At 41.5% G+C, this 15,780-nt stretch overlaps 2 protein-coding genes across 4 annotated transcripts in view; one reads left to right on the top strand and one right to left on the bottom strand.

Moving 5' to 3' along the window:
* The window catches only part of SERPINI1 (serpin family I member 1), a 44,559-nt gene extending 41,467 nt beyond the window's left edge, over nucleotides 1-3,092 (bottom strand). Inside the window, exon 1 of one of the 2 annotated variants that reach the window (XM_088060966.1) lies at nucleotides 2,969-3,092. The gene's annotated coding sequence lies outside the window, so the exon portion shown is untranslated. The remainder of the gene's footprint in view (nucleotides 1-2,968) is intronic. The other variant, XM_014254278.2, reaches the window with a different exon arrangement.
* Nucleotides 3,093-3,187: 95 nt separating this feature from the next.
* Nucleotides 3,188-15,498, top strand: PDCD10 (programmed cell death 10). 2 transcript variants are annotated; one of them, XM_005525113.3, is made up of 8 exons: nucleotides 3,188-3,322; nucleotides 9,566-9,781; nucleotides 10,369-10,422; nucleotides 11,732-11,849; nucleotides 12,503-12,629; nucleotides 12,966-13,044; nucleotides 13,362-13,444; nucleotides 15,014-15,498. In XM_005525113.3, the coding sequence occupies exons 2-8, from the start codon at nucleotides 9,686-9,688 to the stop codon at nucleotides 15,093-15,095; spliced, it is 639 nt and encodes a 212-aa protein (XP_005525170.1). In that variant the 5' UTR covers nucleotides 3,188-3,322; nucleotides 9,566-9,685; the 3' UTR covers nucleotides 15,096-15,498. The 2 variants fall into 2 exon arrangements, with proteins under 2 accessions (XP_005525170.1, XP_014109917.1); XM_014254442.2 differs by having other exon boundaries at nucleotides 3,194-3,322; nucleotides 9,574-9,781.
* The last annotated feature ends 282 nt before the right edge of the window (nucleotides 15,499-15,780 follow it).

The following is a 15,780-nucleotide window of genomic DNA, read 5'->3' on the forward strand; positions in this document are numbered from 1 at the left end:
TATTTACACCATAAATAAACACATTTTTAATGGGATCGATGCATCCATACATCCCAGTCATTTTATACTGCTTTAAATGCCAAGTACAGAGGGAAAATAAGTATCAAAAACTTCACCGCTATTATTGAACCATGGGATTCATTCTTTTGTCTTGAAGTGGCTACAGCTTTATGTCCAGGACTATTTCACAAAGAAATTTCACATTTACAGAAAATGTGTCCTTCTGTCAATTCAATAATTCAAGACTCAGAAAGAATTTCCTTTCCTCCTGCAGGAATACATGGTATATTATTTCCCTCACCTCTAAGTTCTGCTAATGTTTAGTCATCCAGTTCACAAGACCGTGCTGGGAAGGCACAAATTAAACCCAAAATTTTTAAATGGATTTCCAAATTTAACTACTGCTTTTTCATACATACAAAGTATGTATATATGCATAAAGGCACATTTATCACTAATTACAGCTGACTATACAGACATCTTTCGCTACCATCTGTCCATTATAGTGTATCAGAGATATGCAAGTGTATATAAAATAGAGAAAACCAAACATTAACTTTGAAAACCATGCTTACACACCAGTTTTTAACGTTATTTTGAACACATAGCTTAATTCTGATAATGACAGCCTGAAAACTGAGTACAGGACAGATGTACCCTATATTAATTGAGCTTGTGCTTTACACAGACAGAATAATGTATTGCCCACACAGAACACAAATTGCTGGAAATTATTTTAAAAGGTATTCAGGCATGCCAACAATGTGTCTTCACTGATTATGATCAGCCCAAAAAAAAACAAATTTGAAATTTTGAGAAGTAAAACATTAGTTGAAAAAGCCTTTAAAGAGCGGGGAGTAGTCAGATCTTGCTGTGAAGAATTCTACCAGCACTAACCCATTTTCATTGCTACGTGTTGTGATACACAAGGTTATAAACTGAACTAAGCTCCACATAAATACAACATTTACATCAACAGAATAAATTTCAAGAGAGTTATTACAACAATAGTGTTCCTAGAACTGTTCACCCCTGAATATGAAACGAGATGACTGACATGTTCATGAATAACTTTCATCTACATGTGAGCAAATCTCTGACAATGGCAGATGAAGAGACAAACTCAAAGCAAATTTAAAAATCCCAACTCAAATTGAAATAGAGGATGTGAAAAAACAGGATAGACAGTCTCATGAGGTCAAATTTTGGAACTCATGACTGCCTTTAACTGGAAACTTTACACTGCCACAAAGCCTTCACATTGTATTACATCTCAGGCTGCCCTGTGTAATTCTGTAGACAACCCACACCTTAAAAATTTTTAAAAAAAAAATTTAAAAAAAAAAAATCAATCATTCTTGCTCCCTCCCTTCCCTTGGCAATTATTCCTCATCACACTCAACCAATCCAGAGTAATTCTAAAAAATACAATGGATGTAAAATAACAAAGTGTGAGTCTGGTCCAACCCCAAAAACTCCAACCAAGATCTGACAGAATCTGGAAAAGCAGCACAAAATTGATGGAAGAGGTAACGATCTTAAGTTTCAGCAGCTCTACAACTGCAGCTTTGTAGCTTTATTTAAAACATACTCATTTCACTGAAAGGATAAAATACCATTAAAGGGACACTTGGCTCAATCTATGCTACAACATTTTGGTAAACACCTCTCTCCTACACAGAAGGGCGTAATTTTCCATTAGACTAAATCACCAGATCACATCAAAAATGAGGGGAAAATTGAAGAATCTGAGCTCAAAGGTGATTAAGAGCACAAAATTCATGCACATTATGCACGTTTTAAGCAGTCCTTTAATCCAGGATGCGTAGAGCATTTGATATGTGAGAGATCATCCATCAATCTGATTATAACAAAACAAGGTGGCATGGAAAGGAGAAAATTCACATGTGTAATAAAGTGTAACAATCCAGGTGCATTTTTTCCTGTTTTTTCCCCCACTCAGCGCCCTTGCCCTTGCTAAGGAGAAGATGTGGATGGGTAATACTCACGGACACCTGCACATCGTCCCTCTGCTCCCACAGGCACCCGACTCTTCACACCTTACCTCCAGCACTGCAAGAAGTTACAGCCAATGCCTGACAAGTTTAATGCTTTAGCTGTTCATTGCCATGTTCACGATGGGGAATTCGTGTGCCTCAACACTAGGTAAAAGCGATCAGCATTTTAAAAGAGTAAGCGTTAACAGCGACACATCTGAAACGCTAAATCGAACCTAGAACTGAGTCGATGCTTTAACATTAATATTAAATTTTAATCACTGAGCTCTTCCTGCAGTGTAATTCGAAACTTCAAACCTCAATGCTTACTAGGAGTAGAATCACCTCGGCAAATAATGCATAAGTTTAGTTCTATTAAGGGCCAGCACTCGGGGCGCACACACGGTCTGCGGCGCGCTGAGCGAGCGGCCAGGACGGGGCTCCCACAGGCGGGAGAAGCCCTTCACAGGCGGGCTCTGGAAGCCCAGCTGCGGGCTGGGAACAGCCGGAACAGCCGCAGGGAACCGCGGGACACCGCGGGCGGGTTCTGGGGCACGGCATCGCGACACTTTCTTCACCTGAGCACAACTCCGGCTGAAGCGCTCCCGCCGGGGCACGGGCTGAGGGCGCCTCAGCTCCGCGGCGCCGGAGAGAGAGCGCGTCCCTCCGCTGGCCGCCCGCAGGAGCCGAGCGAGCACCTGAGCGGCTTCTGGGCTTGTCTGCAGCCTCCCCCCGATTATCCCACATCGGAGAAGCAGCTCTAAACCCGAACGCCTCCTCTCCCGCCACAGCGGGCGCAGCCCGTCCCCACCTCCCTCAGGCGCTGAGGGAACGCCGGCGACCCCGGCACGGACAGCAGCTCCTCCGCACCGCCACTACTCCGGCACGGAGCTCCGCTCGGTGTAAGAAATAAGCCGGAGCCGGCCGGTTTATTTAGTCACACAGCCCCGCGAAGTGACGGGCGCACTCACCGGCACTCTCGCCGCCGCCGCCCCACCCGCTGCCCGGCGGTGCTGCCGCCGCTCCGCGCTCCGCCGCGGCTCTGCCGTGCAGGGCTGTGCTCGGCGCCTCTGAGCCCCGCTCCGCCCGGGCGCTGTCCCCGCCCCGGCCCGCCCCCGCTCCGCTCGGCATTGTGGGGCTTGTGGTCGCGGAGGGCGGACTACGAGCCCCAGGGCCCCGCGCGCGGTTCCGGACAACGCCTGGTGTGTGGTAACACCGCGGATCTTCCTCCTCCTCCTGCTCCTCCTGCTCCTCGCGGGCGCTTCCGGCGCGGCGGCGGAGGCGAAGCCCCTCGGGAGCAGCGGGGGCTCGGCGGGCTGGGGCAGGTGAGGTGCCGAGCCCTGCCCTGCCCGGCTCTGCGCGGGCTGGACGCGGGGCCCGCCGCGCCCTACGGGGCTGCGAGAAGGGCGGTCGAGCCGCCCCCGGCGCCGCGGCCGGGCTGAGGAAGCGGCTGAGGGCGGCCTCGGCGTGCGGGGAAGGTGCGCGGGGTGTCCCTTCCCCTCCCGGCCCGGCGGTGACCTCTTTCCTCCGGCCCCGAGGCGCCGCCGAGGGCTTGTCCTTCTCCCCGCCCTTCCCGCGGCCGCGGGGCTTGGGGCCTGGCCCCGCTCCGGGGTTCCTGGCCTGGTCCTGGTTCCCTCGGCCCGGGCCCGGCAGGCGCAGGCCCGGATGTGTTTTATTTTTGTGTGTATTATTTTTAGCTCGTCCTCTCGGAGCGGAGCGCTGTCAGGTGGCTGCGGCGGGCAGGGAGAAAGGGCACCTCGGCTTCTTCCCCCTTCTTGCGCCGGGGGAGGTGTAGCTTGAACATTAGGGAGAAATTATTCACAGGAGGGGTGATTAGGCATCGGAATGGGCAGCCCTGGGAGATGGTGGAGTCACCGTTCCTAGAGGTGTTTAAGGAGAGGCAGGACGTGGCATTCTGTGCCATGGTCTGCTTGACAAGGCGGTGTTTGTTCAAAGGTTGGACTCGATCTTGGAGGTCTTTTCCAACCTGATTGATTCTGCGATTCCTTCTCCCCCGGGCTGTGGGGACTGAGCAGTCAGGGAAGGTGTTCTGGGCTGGGGTGTCCCTTTAAGTTGCTCACTGAACTGGTGAGTTGGGTTGGTGTTTTTCTGTAGCTCACACATACTGCGTGGCTGAAACCTTGCGCTGTTCCTGTTATCAGAGGAACTAATTCTTCTCTGGTATTTATTGACACGTTGGAAAGTATTTTTGTCCCTTTGGAGCTGTGTCATACCTGTGCGTGTTTGATAAAGTAAAGGCTTCACTTTCACATTCCCAAAGAGGAGCGGGGATATGTTGTGGTTATTTATTCTGACATTCATTCTGACCTGTTTCAGTTATGCTGTATAACAGTTTTGGTGCTGCTGACTGGTGGAACTGGAGCACAGGCTGTAGGGTCTCATGTGAGACACAGACTGAGTGTATTAGGACAGATTAAATCACTTCCATTTTGAAGTCCAGCAAAAGAACACTGACTAATTATATGCCTGACTTCAGGCTAGGCTTGGTTTTTGTTTTTTAAGTTGATACGGTTCTAAAAATAGACATCTTGGATTTATCACAGGTCTGTGTCATTTCTGAATTAGTCATAGAAGTGCTCTTACAGTAATCAAATGCATAAGCAGTTCTGCTTTGCCAGAGTGAATTTCACTGGGGGTGACTGTTACACGTGTGTGGAGATGTTTGAAAACCATATTTCTGTTCTAGTGAGAGGCATTTGAAGACACTTTTAAAACTTCAGTGCTATTTGCTGGTGACATTCCTTTTATTAGCTCTTCAGTGAAACTGTTTAGTGTAAGAATCAGTAGAATATGGAATCAGTTCAGTAGGCTGCCTTTTAAGTCTCTTGTTATCATTGCTGATTTTAAAATACAGATTGGTATCCTAATGCTTAATCTGTATGCTTATCCCAGTGAACCCACCCAGACTCCATTTTAAAAAGAAGGAAAGTATTCTGTATCTGAAACACAAAGCTTTGAAGCTTTGTATCAAATAATCTAAGTTATACAGTGGGAAATAATTGTAATGGATAATTAAAATAGAATGGCAGGTAAAGTAACATCTGATAAAAAACAAAATAAATATGTGTGGATTAGGGGTTTTTGTTTAATTCAAGTGACCATTAATGACAGAAACAAAGTTACCAAGACAGGTGTGGGGTGTGTATATAGTTAAAAGAGTGTATTCTGCAATTCTTTTTACTTCCATAAATTTTATAACAGCAATAGTAAATTATCTACACTCCCTCTTCCCATGCACATTGGCCTTGGATTTGAATGAGTTTTTCTGGTAACTCAGGGATCTCAGATCAGCTTAAAGGTGAAACCTCTTCTTGAATCCTCACTGCAAAAAGTGGAGCAGAACCTCTTGGCAGTAAGGTAGTCTTCTCTAGCAGGAATGGAGCTGTGATTTTTGCTGGAAGCCAGCCATTAAAATAATAATATTTGTAATCATTGCCTTGGGCCTTGTTCCTCTGTAGTACTTTTCTAAAAAAGAATATTAATGTCTAAGCACTTAACAGATCTAGGGTGGATGGAGCCTGGAGAAGGGAATAGAGACAACATCAGTGCAGAGGTAGATCTGCTGATGACAGAGCTGAAACTCTGCCAATTGATACCAAGTGTTTCTGTTGGTTTAAAACTTGAAAAGTTGAAATCATGAGAGTCTGCTCTCTTTGCTTTAAGCACTGCTTCAGAAGGTTGTGTTACACAAACACCTTCCTTTGATGGAAACCTCACTCATCTTCAGCCTGGCCTAGGAGCAGGTGTGGATTTGGGAAGATCCTGCCTGCTGTAGTTACATGGTGATGGTTGTGTTCTTATTTAGCAGCTCTGCAGTTCTGCTTGATTTAAGTGTATGACCAAAAGTCTGACAGTAAATGAAACGCATTAGAGAGAGCAAATTGTCACCTTAGACACTGATAATGGTGGTTATACATTTGGGAAGTGTGGTGGTTTGTGCTCTTCACCCTTTTTGGCAGGGATTGGGTTTTTGGGTTTTTTTCCTGCTAAAGTTCAGTTGAATGATTTAAAATGTCATTGGGTGGCTATGGGGGAATAGCTCTGTCCAAGAACCTTTCTGGATCTATTCCTCATGTAAAATACACCAGCTCTCTCCTGTTTGCTGACTGGCTGGGATCATATTTTAGTGCCGAGATGTAAAGGTTAGCATGTAAGATTTATCCTGACAGTGAAAGCACGTATTCCACGTTAGTGCATCTCTTGGAATACATCCTGATGTGTTTGATGGGTGAGAACTGAGTAGTCAGGGTTATATTAACTGGTGTTTTAGCGCACTTGACAAATCTAGCTTCTCTTTAAATTCCCTGTATCATTCTGGACATTCTCTCCCAGGATTCTCATTGCAGATCCAAAGATTGGGATCTGCGGGCTCACTGTAACTAAAAGGAAGATCAGGCTCACGCTCGGTTTAGTATTTGGCAGTGTCCTGCTGCCTTCTCCTCATCTGCCCCCTCAGACCAATTAACAGGTTTGCCAGCAGAGTAACACCTTTTGTACATCTTACAGTTTTCCAGGATTTTCTCAACTCTACCACTCCACTGTGCTGTCCTAGTAAATCACCTTCTCATGGAGTCGTATTCCACCTTTTGTGAGAATGTAAAAAAAAAAAAACAGATGACAGATGAAACTAGGGTAAACTCCTCTCAAAGAAAAGACTCTTTTGAGATTGGAGGAACTGAAGTTAAGCTGTTACAAGACACTGTCATGGAGTCTGGCAGCTGTGCAGAGCTGCTTTTGATCGCATCCTAAAAGAAATGCTGAAAGCTCCTCCTTGCTGCGTGATAATGTGCATTAAACTTCAGCTTGAGTCAGGCCATTTTGAAGGTTAGTGGACTTGCTGATAGTCCACTAATAAATAGAACAGAAACTTCGGTTTTCCTGAGGATTTGGTCCCTAATCAGGATTGAGACCTTCTTCAAGGATATTTGGACGTGGTTTAGTGCAGCTATTACAAATTGACTTTCAGTAGCACAGTGAGCACTGAGTTTTTGTGAAGATAATTATTCTTTCTATTTAACACTAGCAAAGATTGAAGTGAGTAAGTTTCATCCAAAAGGTGTGAAGTTGATTCCTAACTGTAAAGATAAATAGTTTGAGAATTGTAGCAGTCAGGTACTTCATGACACTGTGATGCACTAGTGTATCTTCTGGAAAACAGGAAGATTTCTGAATAATGAAATAATGAACAAGCAGTGTGATAAATTGAATATATTTCTTTTCATACCTTGGCAATGAAAGCATTTGATGCTCTTAAAATATTTCTTGTGTGCATGAATATATAAACCCACCTCTTCAATTGCAAAATTGGTATCCTTTGTGTTAATCCGAGCGTTGTATTTTATTTTTTATTTTTTTTAAGAGTGTCAGTGTCTGGAAAAGGGGTAATAGATAATGTATAATTGTTTTTATATGAGGGTTTTACTGTACCATGGATTAGTAACAATAGCTTATGGTTCTTCAGTAGAAAATGAGTTCTTCATGGTAGCTCACAGTGTAATAGGTTTTCATCATCATAAAAATCCATCATTTCACTTAGTATTTCCTTTTGTGTGTGTGTGGATACTGCCAACCCATAAAAACAAAGTAATTATATCTAATGGCAATTTTGTCCTTTTTTGCCCTTCTTCCTGTGATAAAAATCTTTTGGGGAGTAGAACAATGTTCAGTGACCTGATTTAACTATTTTAAAAAACTTACTCTGAGAATACAGATGAAAACTTGCTATAAATTAATCTGTGAATGCAGGTGGTGCTTGTCAGGTGTGTGAGTGGATATTTACTGAACTTCCAGAAAGGAGGAATTCAACAGCAAAACAAACAGATCTCCATCCAGCATGGAATGCACATGGATAATAAATGGGACAGCTTGTACCTGCAGTAGGGAGTGAAAACTTGTTCAGACAAGTTCCCTCCCCCCATGTGAGCAGACCTTGCATGAATTTATGTAACTGAAACAAGTTCTTGGGAAAACACTCAACATTTTGAGGAATGATGCATATTCACTTGTGTTCTTCCATGTTCTTGACAGCTGTAAAATACCAGGGGTGGGTGATGAATTTGTGAGACCCCTGATTATTGCAGTATTTCATCCATCCAGACCCCTTTCCAAAGTCTCAGGAATCCTTTTCTGGGGCTGGAGGAATCAGCTCATCTGTGGCACTTGGAGGTTGGAACAGCAAGAGAAACAAAGTGAGGTTTTGCAATAAGCAGTCCATGTTAGAAGATTTGTATAAAGTTTTTACTGTAGTCATGTTTAATTTTTCTGCAGCTTTTACTGTTCACAAGCTCAGATGAGATATGCACAGTATTTGTAATCATCCAGTTTCTTCTCTGTGCTCACTGTAATCAGTAACAAATTTCACTTGTATAATTATGGCTAAACAATTATATATCTGCTCTGGACAAAAAATACCTGTTCTTCTGTTTAAACAGCCTTGAGATCTTTAGCCAGTGCAGAGCATAATGGGGAATATGGCTTGAAGAAATGTCTTGGCATGTTCTTAACCTGTTCATACTCCCAGGGAGTGATATTGATTGCTGGAGTAGTTTCTGCTGTTTCTTATCATTTCACTCTTTTCACTTCTTACTAAAATGTCAGTAAATTACAGAGACATGCAAATGCCTGGTGTCTGGAGCTTGCTAGGAGGAAAAATCCTTCCTCTGGTACATTAAATACTTCAAGCAAATCTAAAAGTTAAAACCCTTAATATCTTTCTTTTTATCTTTATTTTTGACTTGGACTTCAGATCTTTAAACTCAATTATGTCATATAAAATATTTTAAAAGAATCTGATTAATAGAAAATACAGCAGGCTGGAACAAGGGGTTTTTATCAACTGTAAGGTGACCTTTTTTCTTTTCCACATAATTTCTGTGTCTGAGCAATGATCCTTCCATGTTGGGTACGATGAGCTGGGCTGGGTGGAGAACTTCCAAAACAGAGGTTCAGTTACTGGAACAATAATTTTCCATTGAGTTAACATAGCTGGTGACACACCCTGAGTGGAAACATGACTTCAGCTTATATAGAACCAAAGATGTAGTGTTCACATTCAGATGGGTGGAAAGTAGGCACCAGTCTCCAGCAGAATCACAGCTTGATGCATGTGCAAAAATATGGAGTATTTATAGGTAGTTTTAATAGTCACAATGCAGCTGGATGAGGTTTGGGGTTGCAGCATGTGTAGTGCAAGCTTTTTCTGGATGGGAGTTGTCAGGAACCTTATGCTGCTGCTTGTGAGTAGTGGCAAGATTTTTGTAAATATCACATAAAATCTCTGCTTTCAGGAGAATTGATTCCATAAGAACTTGAAGGGGAAAAACACTTGTGGTAGCACCTTTTCTTTAAAATACTCACTTAATAGATTGCAGTTAGGGTTTTGAAGTTACACCAAGTGGTCATTCCCTGTTTACTAGACTCCTGTAATAAGAAATCCCTGGTTTCTGGCAGTAAAACTCACATTGATCTGTGCCTTGTCATGTTTAGAACCTGTGCCTCACAAGCATTTGTAATTTGTGTTTGCTTTCTCTTTTCTCACACACCCTAAGGACAACAGATTTTCCAAGTTCTTCAAGTATTCTTGCACAACGAGGAAAAAGAAGAGACATTCCAGTGAATGAGGAGATTTTTTGCTTCTATAGTGTTTTCCTTGAGAAGTGGCTCTTTGAATGAGGATGACAATGGAAGAGATGAAGAATGAAGCAGAGACCACTTCTATGGTTTCCATGCCTCTCTATGCTGTCATGTACCCTGTCTTTAATGAGGTGAGCTCCAGTTTGCCTTGGAATGCAATAATCAATCCCCTTTATTTGGGGAAATGTGGCCACAGTAGCATGTTGTCCGTCTTGGGAAAGCTTTGTCTAACACATCTCTCTCTGTGTTGTTTCACCCTTTTGCCATGAACAGTTTCATGCTCATTAAAGGTTGCTGATTGTCTTGGTCCTGAGCTTTTCTCTTTAACAGAGGATTTTCACAAAAATGCAGCTCTGGTATTCTCTGGCAGGAAATAGTACACAGTCAAACCTGTGAACAGCTTGATGCATTTTAATTTTACTGCTAATGGTTGTAATTTAATAAGATACTTGTTTTTCTCTGAATATCAGAGATTACCAAGGTGTTCTCAAAATCTTCTGTTGGACTTGTGCTACAAAATACACCAAGTGATTTTTGTTTTCATTTGAGGGGGGAACTCTTTGCTTTGTGATTAAAGGATCTCTGAAGTCAGACCAGCAATTTGAAAGCTTCTGTCAAGCCCCCTTTCCATTTTGCTTTATAGGGCAAGGTGTGATTTGACTTGTTTTGTTCTGATAACAACAGAATGTTAATAACTAATTCTAAACTTTTATTGCAGCTAGAAAGAGTAAATCTGTCTGCAGCTCAGACACTGAGAGCAGCATTTATTAAGGTGAGAATTAACTTGCATTGAAAAATGGTTGTTTCAAAAGTAAGCTGTGTATGATGAAGCTGAAAGGTCAGCTCTCTTGTTTCCTTGTCTTTTTACCTAAGACTTCATCCTTGATCCAGTAGTCTAAAAATAAAGTGGACAATTGCATGAACTGGAAGCTTGAGATGTCTGCAGATGTCATGAGTAGAAAACTGAATGAGCAATTTTAAACAGACTCTTGTCCATATAGAACAAAAGCTTAAATGAGGGAGCAGTCAGTGAATAAATAATAAACCCACAGGATTTGTAGAATAGGTGTTCATGAGCAATAGGCACGTAGCAGACTTCGAAATTGGCTTACAAAGTGAATAGTAATGGGATTTCTTTTGTGGATGAAGTTGAGTGTTTCTGTAGAAATCCAGCAGTAAATGGAAAAAAAATCTTCTTCTGACTTTGCCATTGTATTCCTAAAGAGTGAAAATACAGATATTCCTTTACACTTTATTGAAGTGGTGATCTTTTGAAATATTGAAACAAAATAATGTCAGGCATGACATATCTGAGCTGTGCAGCTCTGGGATACTTCCCTCTTCCTGCACTTAAATCTAAATGTACTTTGATGGTCTCAAGTCTTAAACTGAGTTCCTACAAGTGTGGGTTGGTTTTATGTGTTTTCACAATCGGTGGTAAGGAGCTAAGCTGGATGCAAATAATGTTAAACTGAGATGTTGGTAAAAAATGGTAGTGCCAGCTAAAAAACCCACCAGGCTCATTTTTCTTCCACTCAGAGCAGGATTTTGGTAGCAGCACAGCTGATGTGAGCAGCTCCAGTGTCAGTCCAGCTCTGTACTTAGATATATCATCAATCAAAACCTGTGTTTTTTCTGAAAGAGCAATTCCCAGATGATGTCTGAGCATATGATGTGACTCATGAGAGGCACATTTATAAATGTCATGGGGAAGGTGGGGGAGTAGCACCTGTGTTGGAGTGAATTCAGTTCCAGGGGATACAATATCTTTGTCTCAAAACTTGGTGTTTATGAAAATATAACAGGATAAAGACATTTATTAAAACTTTTCTTACTCAAATTACAATGAGTAGAAGGGCTTATTGGAAAAGTTACTTGTACAAAATCAGTGATATAATCCAAGAAAAATGAATTTTGTAATGGAAAAATGTTTTTAATGTAATCTACTGGTATAAAGCCATTAAGCTTTCAAAGTTCCTAGCAAAGTCCTGCAGTATCTGAGGCGACTTACATGAAAATGTTTGTGCTTGCAATGTCCAGGTCCTGCATACTTAAGAAAATAACATTTCTCTGCTATACAGGCTGAAAAAGAAAATCCAGGTCTTACACAGGACATCATCATGAAAATTCTGGAGAAAAAAAGTGTGGATGTGAATTTCACAGAGTCTCTTCTGCGTATGGCAGCTGATGATGTAGAAGGTAATAAATCCTATGTTGAATAACTATATTTTTAATTGCACTGTTAACTAGGAACATGCAGTTCTCTATTTCTTTTTTTTTTTTTCCAGAAGAGGTTATTTGTTTCTTAGTGGAATTTTTTCAGCATGGTAGAAGAAAATTTGTATTTTTGAATGCCAGTACTGGAGAAATTAAATCTCCCTGAAAACCATGCTTGACTAATAAGAGAAGGAAAGAAAGAGAATGAATGTTTAGAGCTATGTTTTTATGGGTGCATAGTTCACCTTTTGCAATGCTAACCAGGAAAAGCCAAATATAGACTATAACATCCTCTTTTTTTCCCCCTGCTTCAAATTAAAAGCAGCAGTTACGCTGTCACAGAAGGAGAATATACTGCAGGCTTTAAGTTATTTTAATACTGAATTTGATGACTTTAATGTCTGAAATAAAGTAAGATGAGCTCTTTTTCCACTATGCAGTAATAAAGGTGATTGTTGCACTGTCCTGATTCACACGGGGGTTATTCACTGCAGCTCTCTGCTCACGGTTGTTTCTGTGCTGATCACCTTCAAATTCACCCTGGCAGTCCTGGTGCATTTTGTGTCGTGTTTTTAGCTGTCACTACAGACCTGAGGACAAACTAATGCTGGTTTTGAATATGTTCTTTTTGCCAGAGTATATGATTGAAAGACCTGAACCTGAATTCCAAGATCTTAATGAAAAGGCACGAGCACTTAAACAGATTCTTAGCAAGATTCCAGATGAGATCAATGACAGAGTGAGGTTTCTTCAGACAATCAAGTAAGTATTTGATTTTGCTGCAGATGGAGAGGGCAAACTTCCTGTATTTAGGCCTGAATGTTGAAATTCTGTAGATGTAGCAGCACTGTTCCCATTGCAAGAGAGTCCAATCCCACTTAGAAATGATGAGGCTGTTACTTGACCAAACTTGCTGGTTCCAAGGCTGGATTCCCAGGACGCTGCTGTGGCTCTCTGCCCTTGGTCTCCTACATCATGTCTGACACCTCCTCTCTAGAGACTGCCCTAAGAAATACTTGACTGCCAGAAAGGGATTAAATTCCAGCATTTTGTGGGATCTCCTAAGGATATTCAAATTCTCTTTTTCTTTCCCAACAGGGACATTGCAAGTGCAATAAAGGAGCTTCTTGACACAGTAAATAATGTCTTCAAGAAATACCAGTACCAGAACCGGCGGGTACGTGCACCAGCTCTGCATCCACTATTTCTGATAGCAAAAGAGGAGGCATCCTCTGGATCAAAGGATGAGCAGGAGAGTTTAGCTGGTCAATGACACCGTGCTTTAACAACAAAATGGTTGTATGATAGGTCTCTCAGGAGTTCTAGAGAAAAAAATTACTTCTCTTTGTTTCTTCTAAAGAAAAAAAACCAAAATTTTTTATTCCTGAGGTAACATTAATTAATTTCCTGATCAGTTTAACCTCAAGGTTCTCAGAAACTGTACCAAGAAATATGTGAGCTAAGACTCTTCTCCTGGTATTTTTGTTTTTGTAGGCACTTGAGCACCAAAAGAAAGAGTTTGTAAAATACTCCAAAAGTTTCAGTGATACTCTCAAAACCTATTTTAAAGATGGAAAGTAAGTATGCTTTTGTCCTGTTGTTTTCACATAACATAATGAAAGGTTTTTGTTTTGACTAGCAGGAAAATTGGACAAGCTTTGGGGTGTAAGCTGCCTTTTTTAGGAGTTGCCTAATTATTTCCTTACCTATGTCCTCTCATTACTATGGCTGCTTTAAAATGCTGTTTCTTTTGAAATGCCTTTGAGGAAAGGGAAATTTGTTAAATATGCCACCATGTAACACCCATGTGTTAGTTTTGAATTTGAAAATAGGAGAAGTTAAATTTCCTGGCCCTGCGTAGTTTTTCTCAGTGCATATACAAGGACAAAGAAATTATGGATTTTTTTATTGAGAAAATAATTTACCTATTTGAAGTATCATTTGCAAATACAAAACATCTGTGCAGGGTTCTCTTTGATTTACATTTTTATTGGCCTTTCTTTATAGACCCTCACAGTGCTCTGCAGTACCTGGAATGATTCAGCTGAATCTTTTTCTAACTGAACATTTTAGCCTTCAAACTGAAGTCTTTTTCCAGGTCTTCACCTTGGGTTGTGAGGTCACTATTCCTGTATAATTCACTGTAGTGATTCCTTTGGAGGATGAGTGGGTCCCTCTCAGATTCTGACAGTGCCAAAGTTTCTGTTTTAAAGATGGACCCAACTTTGATGTCGCTCTTGTTGAGCTTGGCAAAGGCTGAGAAGCACCCAGGAGATGGTGCATTACTAAAGGAGAGAAAAGTCTTGAGACCAGCTGGGAGTACAATCCTGCTCCCATCAAAGCATTCTTGTTTTTGTTCCTTTTCCTGAAATCGAGGCTAAATTTGGTACCAAAATGAGAAATGTAGGTTTCGGTAGCTTTGATTCCTGGACAGAAGTACTGAGTGTTGTGGGCTTAAGCTTGAAGTGTGTTAATTATTTGCAATAGTGTAAGAAATTCCATGAGGCCTGTGTTTCCTATCCTTGGGAAGTCAGGAGGAATTCCAGCCTGTGTGAGCTGCAGATGGAGTGAGATCCCTGCTCCCCTCAGAAAGCAGCAGCACCAAACCCAAGCCATGCTCAGACGTCATTACTGAGCTGAAAAATTCTGTGACCCCACACCTTTCTTAGCAGAAAGGTAACTAAAATAGTGTGTTGCTGTCACACGTGTGCACGTTCTGTATTCCTTGAGGGAAGAGCTGCCAATTCTGGAATTCCTGGTGGGGTGAAGAGCTCAGCTTTGGAAGGTGTTTAACAATCACAGAGTGAGAAAATGGCTGTGACCTTAAAGATCATCTGGTTCCAAGCCCCAGTCATCTGCTCCACATTTTTCCCTTGGTTATCTGAATCCCAGAATGAAAGGATAGAGATGTCAGTGATGATAGAGAGCCAAAATCTTTTTAAATTCCTGCCAAATCAACACAGCCTTTCTGGGATTAGCTATGCAAATGAGGCTGGCTGGCTGCCAGCAGGGAGCTGCAGGTAGGTCAGCACAGGGTGGAACATCCCTGTGCTTCCAGTTCTCAAAGCCTAGATGCCTGTGATGCTGGGTTTCTCCAATGCTGTGTTTCTAGAAGTGTCTGAAGCAATATTCTTCTCTTTCCACAGGGCAATAAATGTGTTCATAAGTGCCAACCGACTAATTCATCAAACCAACTTGATACTCCAGACCTTCAAAACTGTGGCCTGAAAACTGTATATGTTGAGAGTTGTACTTTTCAATGGTGGATAGGGTACCTTTATATGTAAATTTTAAAGTTTTGACTGTATAAATTATCAGCCCCTCTCGAGGGGCCTAATGCAGGATTTTGAATGGGATTATTGCCATCTTACACCATATTTTTGTAAAACATTGTAGCTCAATCATAATCTCACAAGAAAGATTTTGCATCACTTTTTGCTATTATCATTCTTTTCAGAATTATAAGCCAAAAGAATTTACGCCTTAATGTGTCATTATGTAACATTCCTTACAAGAATTGTAAATATTTGGTGTTCTGTTTCTGACATTTTAACTTGAAAGCGGAAAACTGCAAGATTATGTATTTAACAATATTGGTGGCAAATATTCAATAAATAGTTTACATCTGTTAGACTGTCTTTTTGTATGTGAACAAAAGTGCATAACTCATCTTTCTAGAACTGCAGAACATTCATTCAATAGAAAAAAAAAATTAAAATTATTTGGGTGCTTAAAGCTACCGGGAGTTCAAATCAGTGTAAAATGAGGGGTTTTCCTTAAAACTGAGATTTTGGCTGTTATGCAGACAGAATATCAGAATAATTATATTAAAATGTCTTTGAGAAAGTAATAAATAAACCCAGAAGTGAGATGTGCTTTTGTTTTTGATAGAAACTAGATCTCACTTCTTTCT

This window comes from Pseudopodoces humilis, chromosome 11, assembly GCF_049639895.1.
Source record: "Pseudopodoces humilis isolate 2021_Gansu_Grassland_sample_001 chromosome 11, ASM4963989v1, whole genome shotgun sequence".
Classification (NCBI taxonomy): Eukaryota; Metazoa; Chordata; class Aves; order Passeriformes; family Paridae; genus Pseudopodoces; species Pseudopodoces humilis.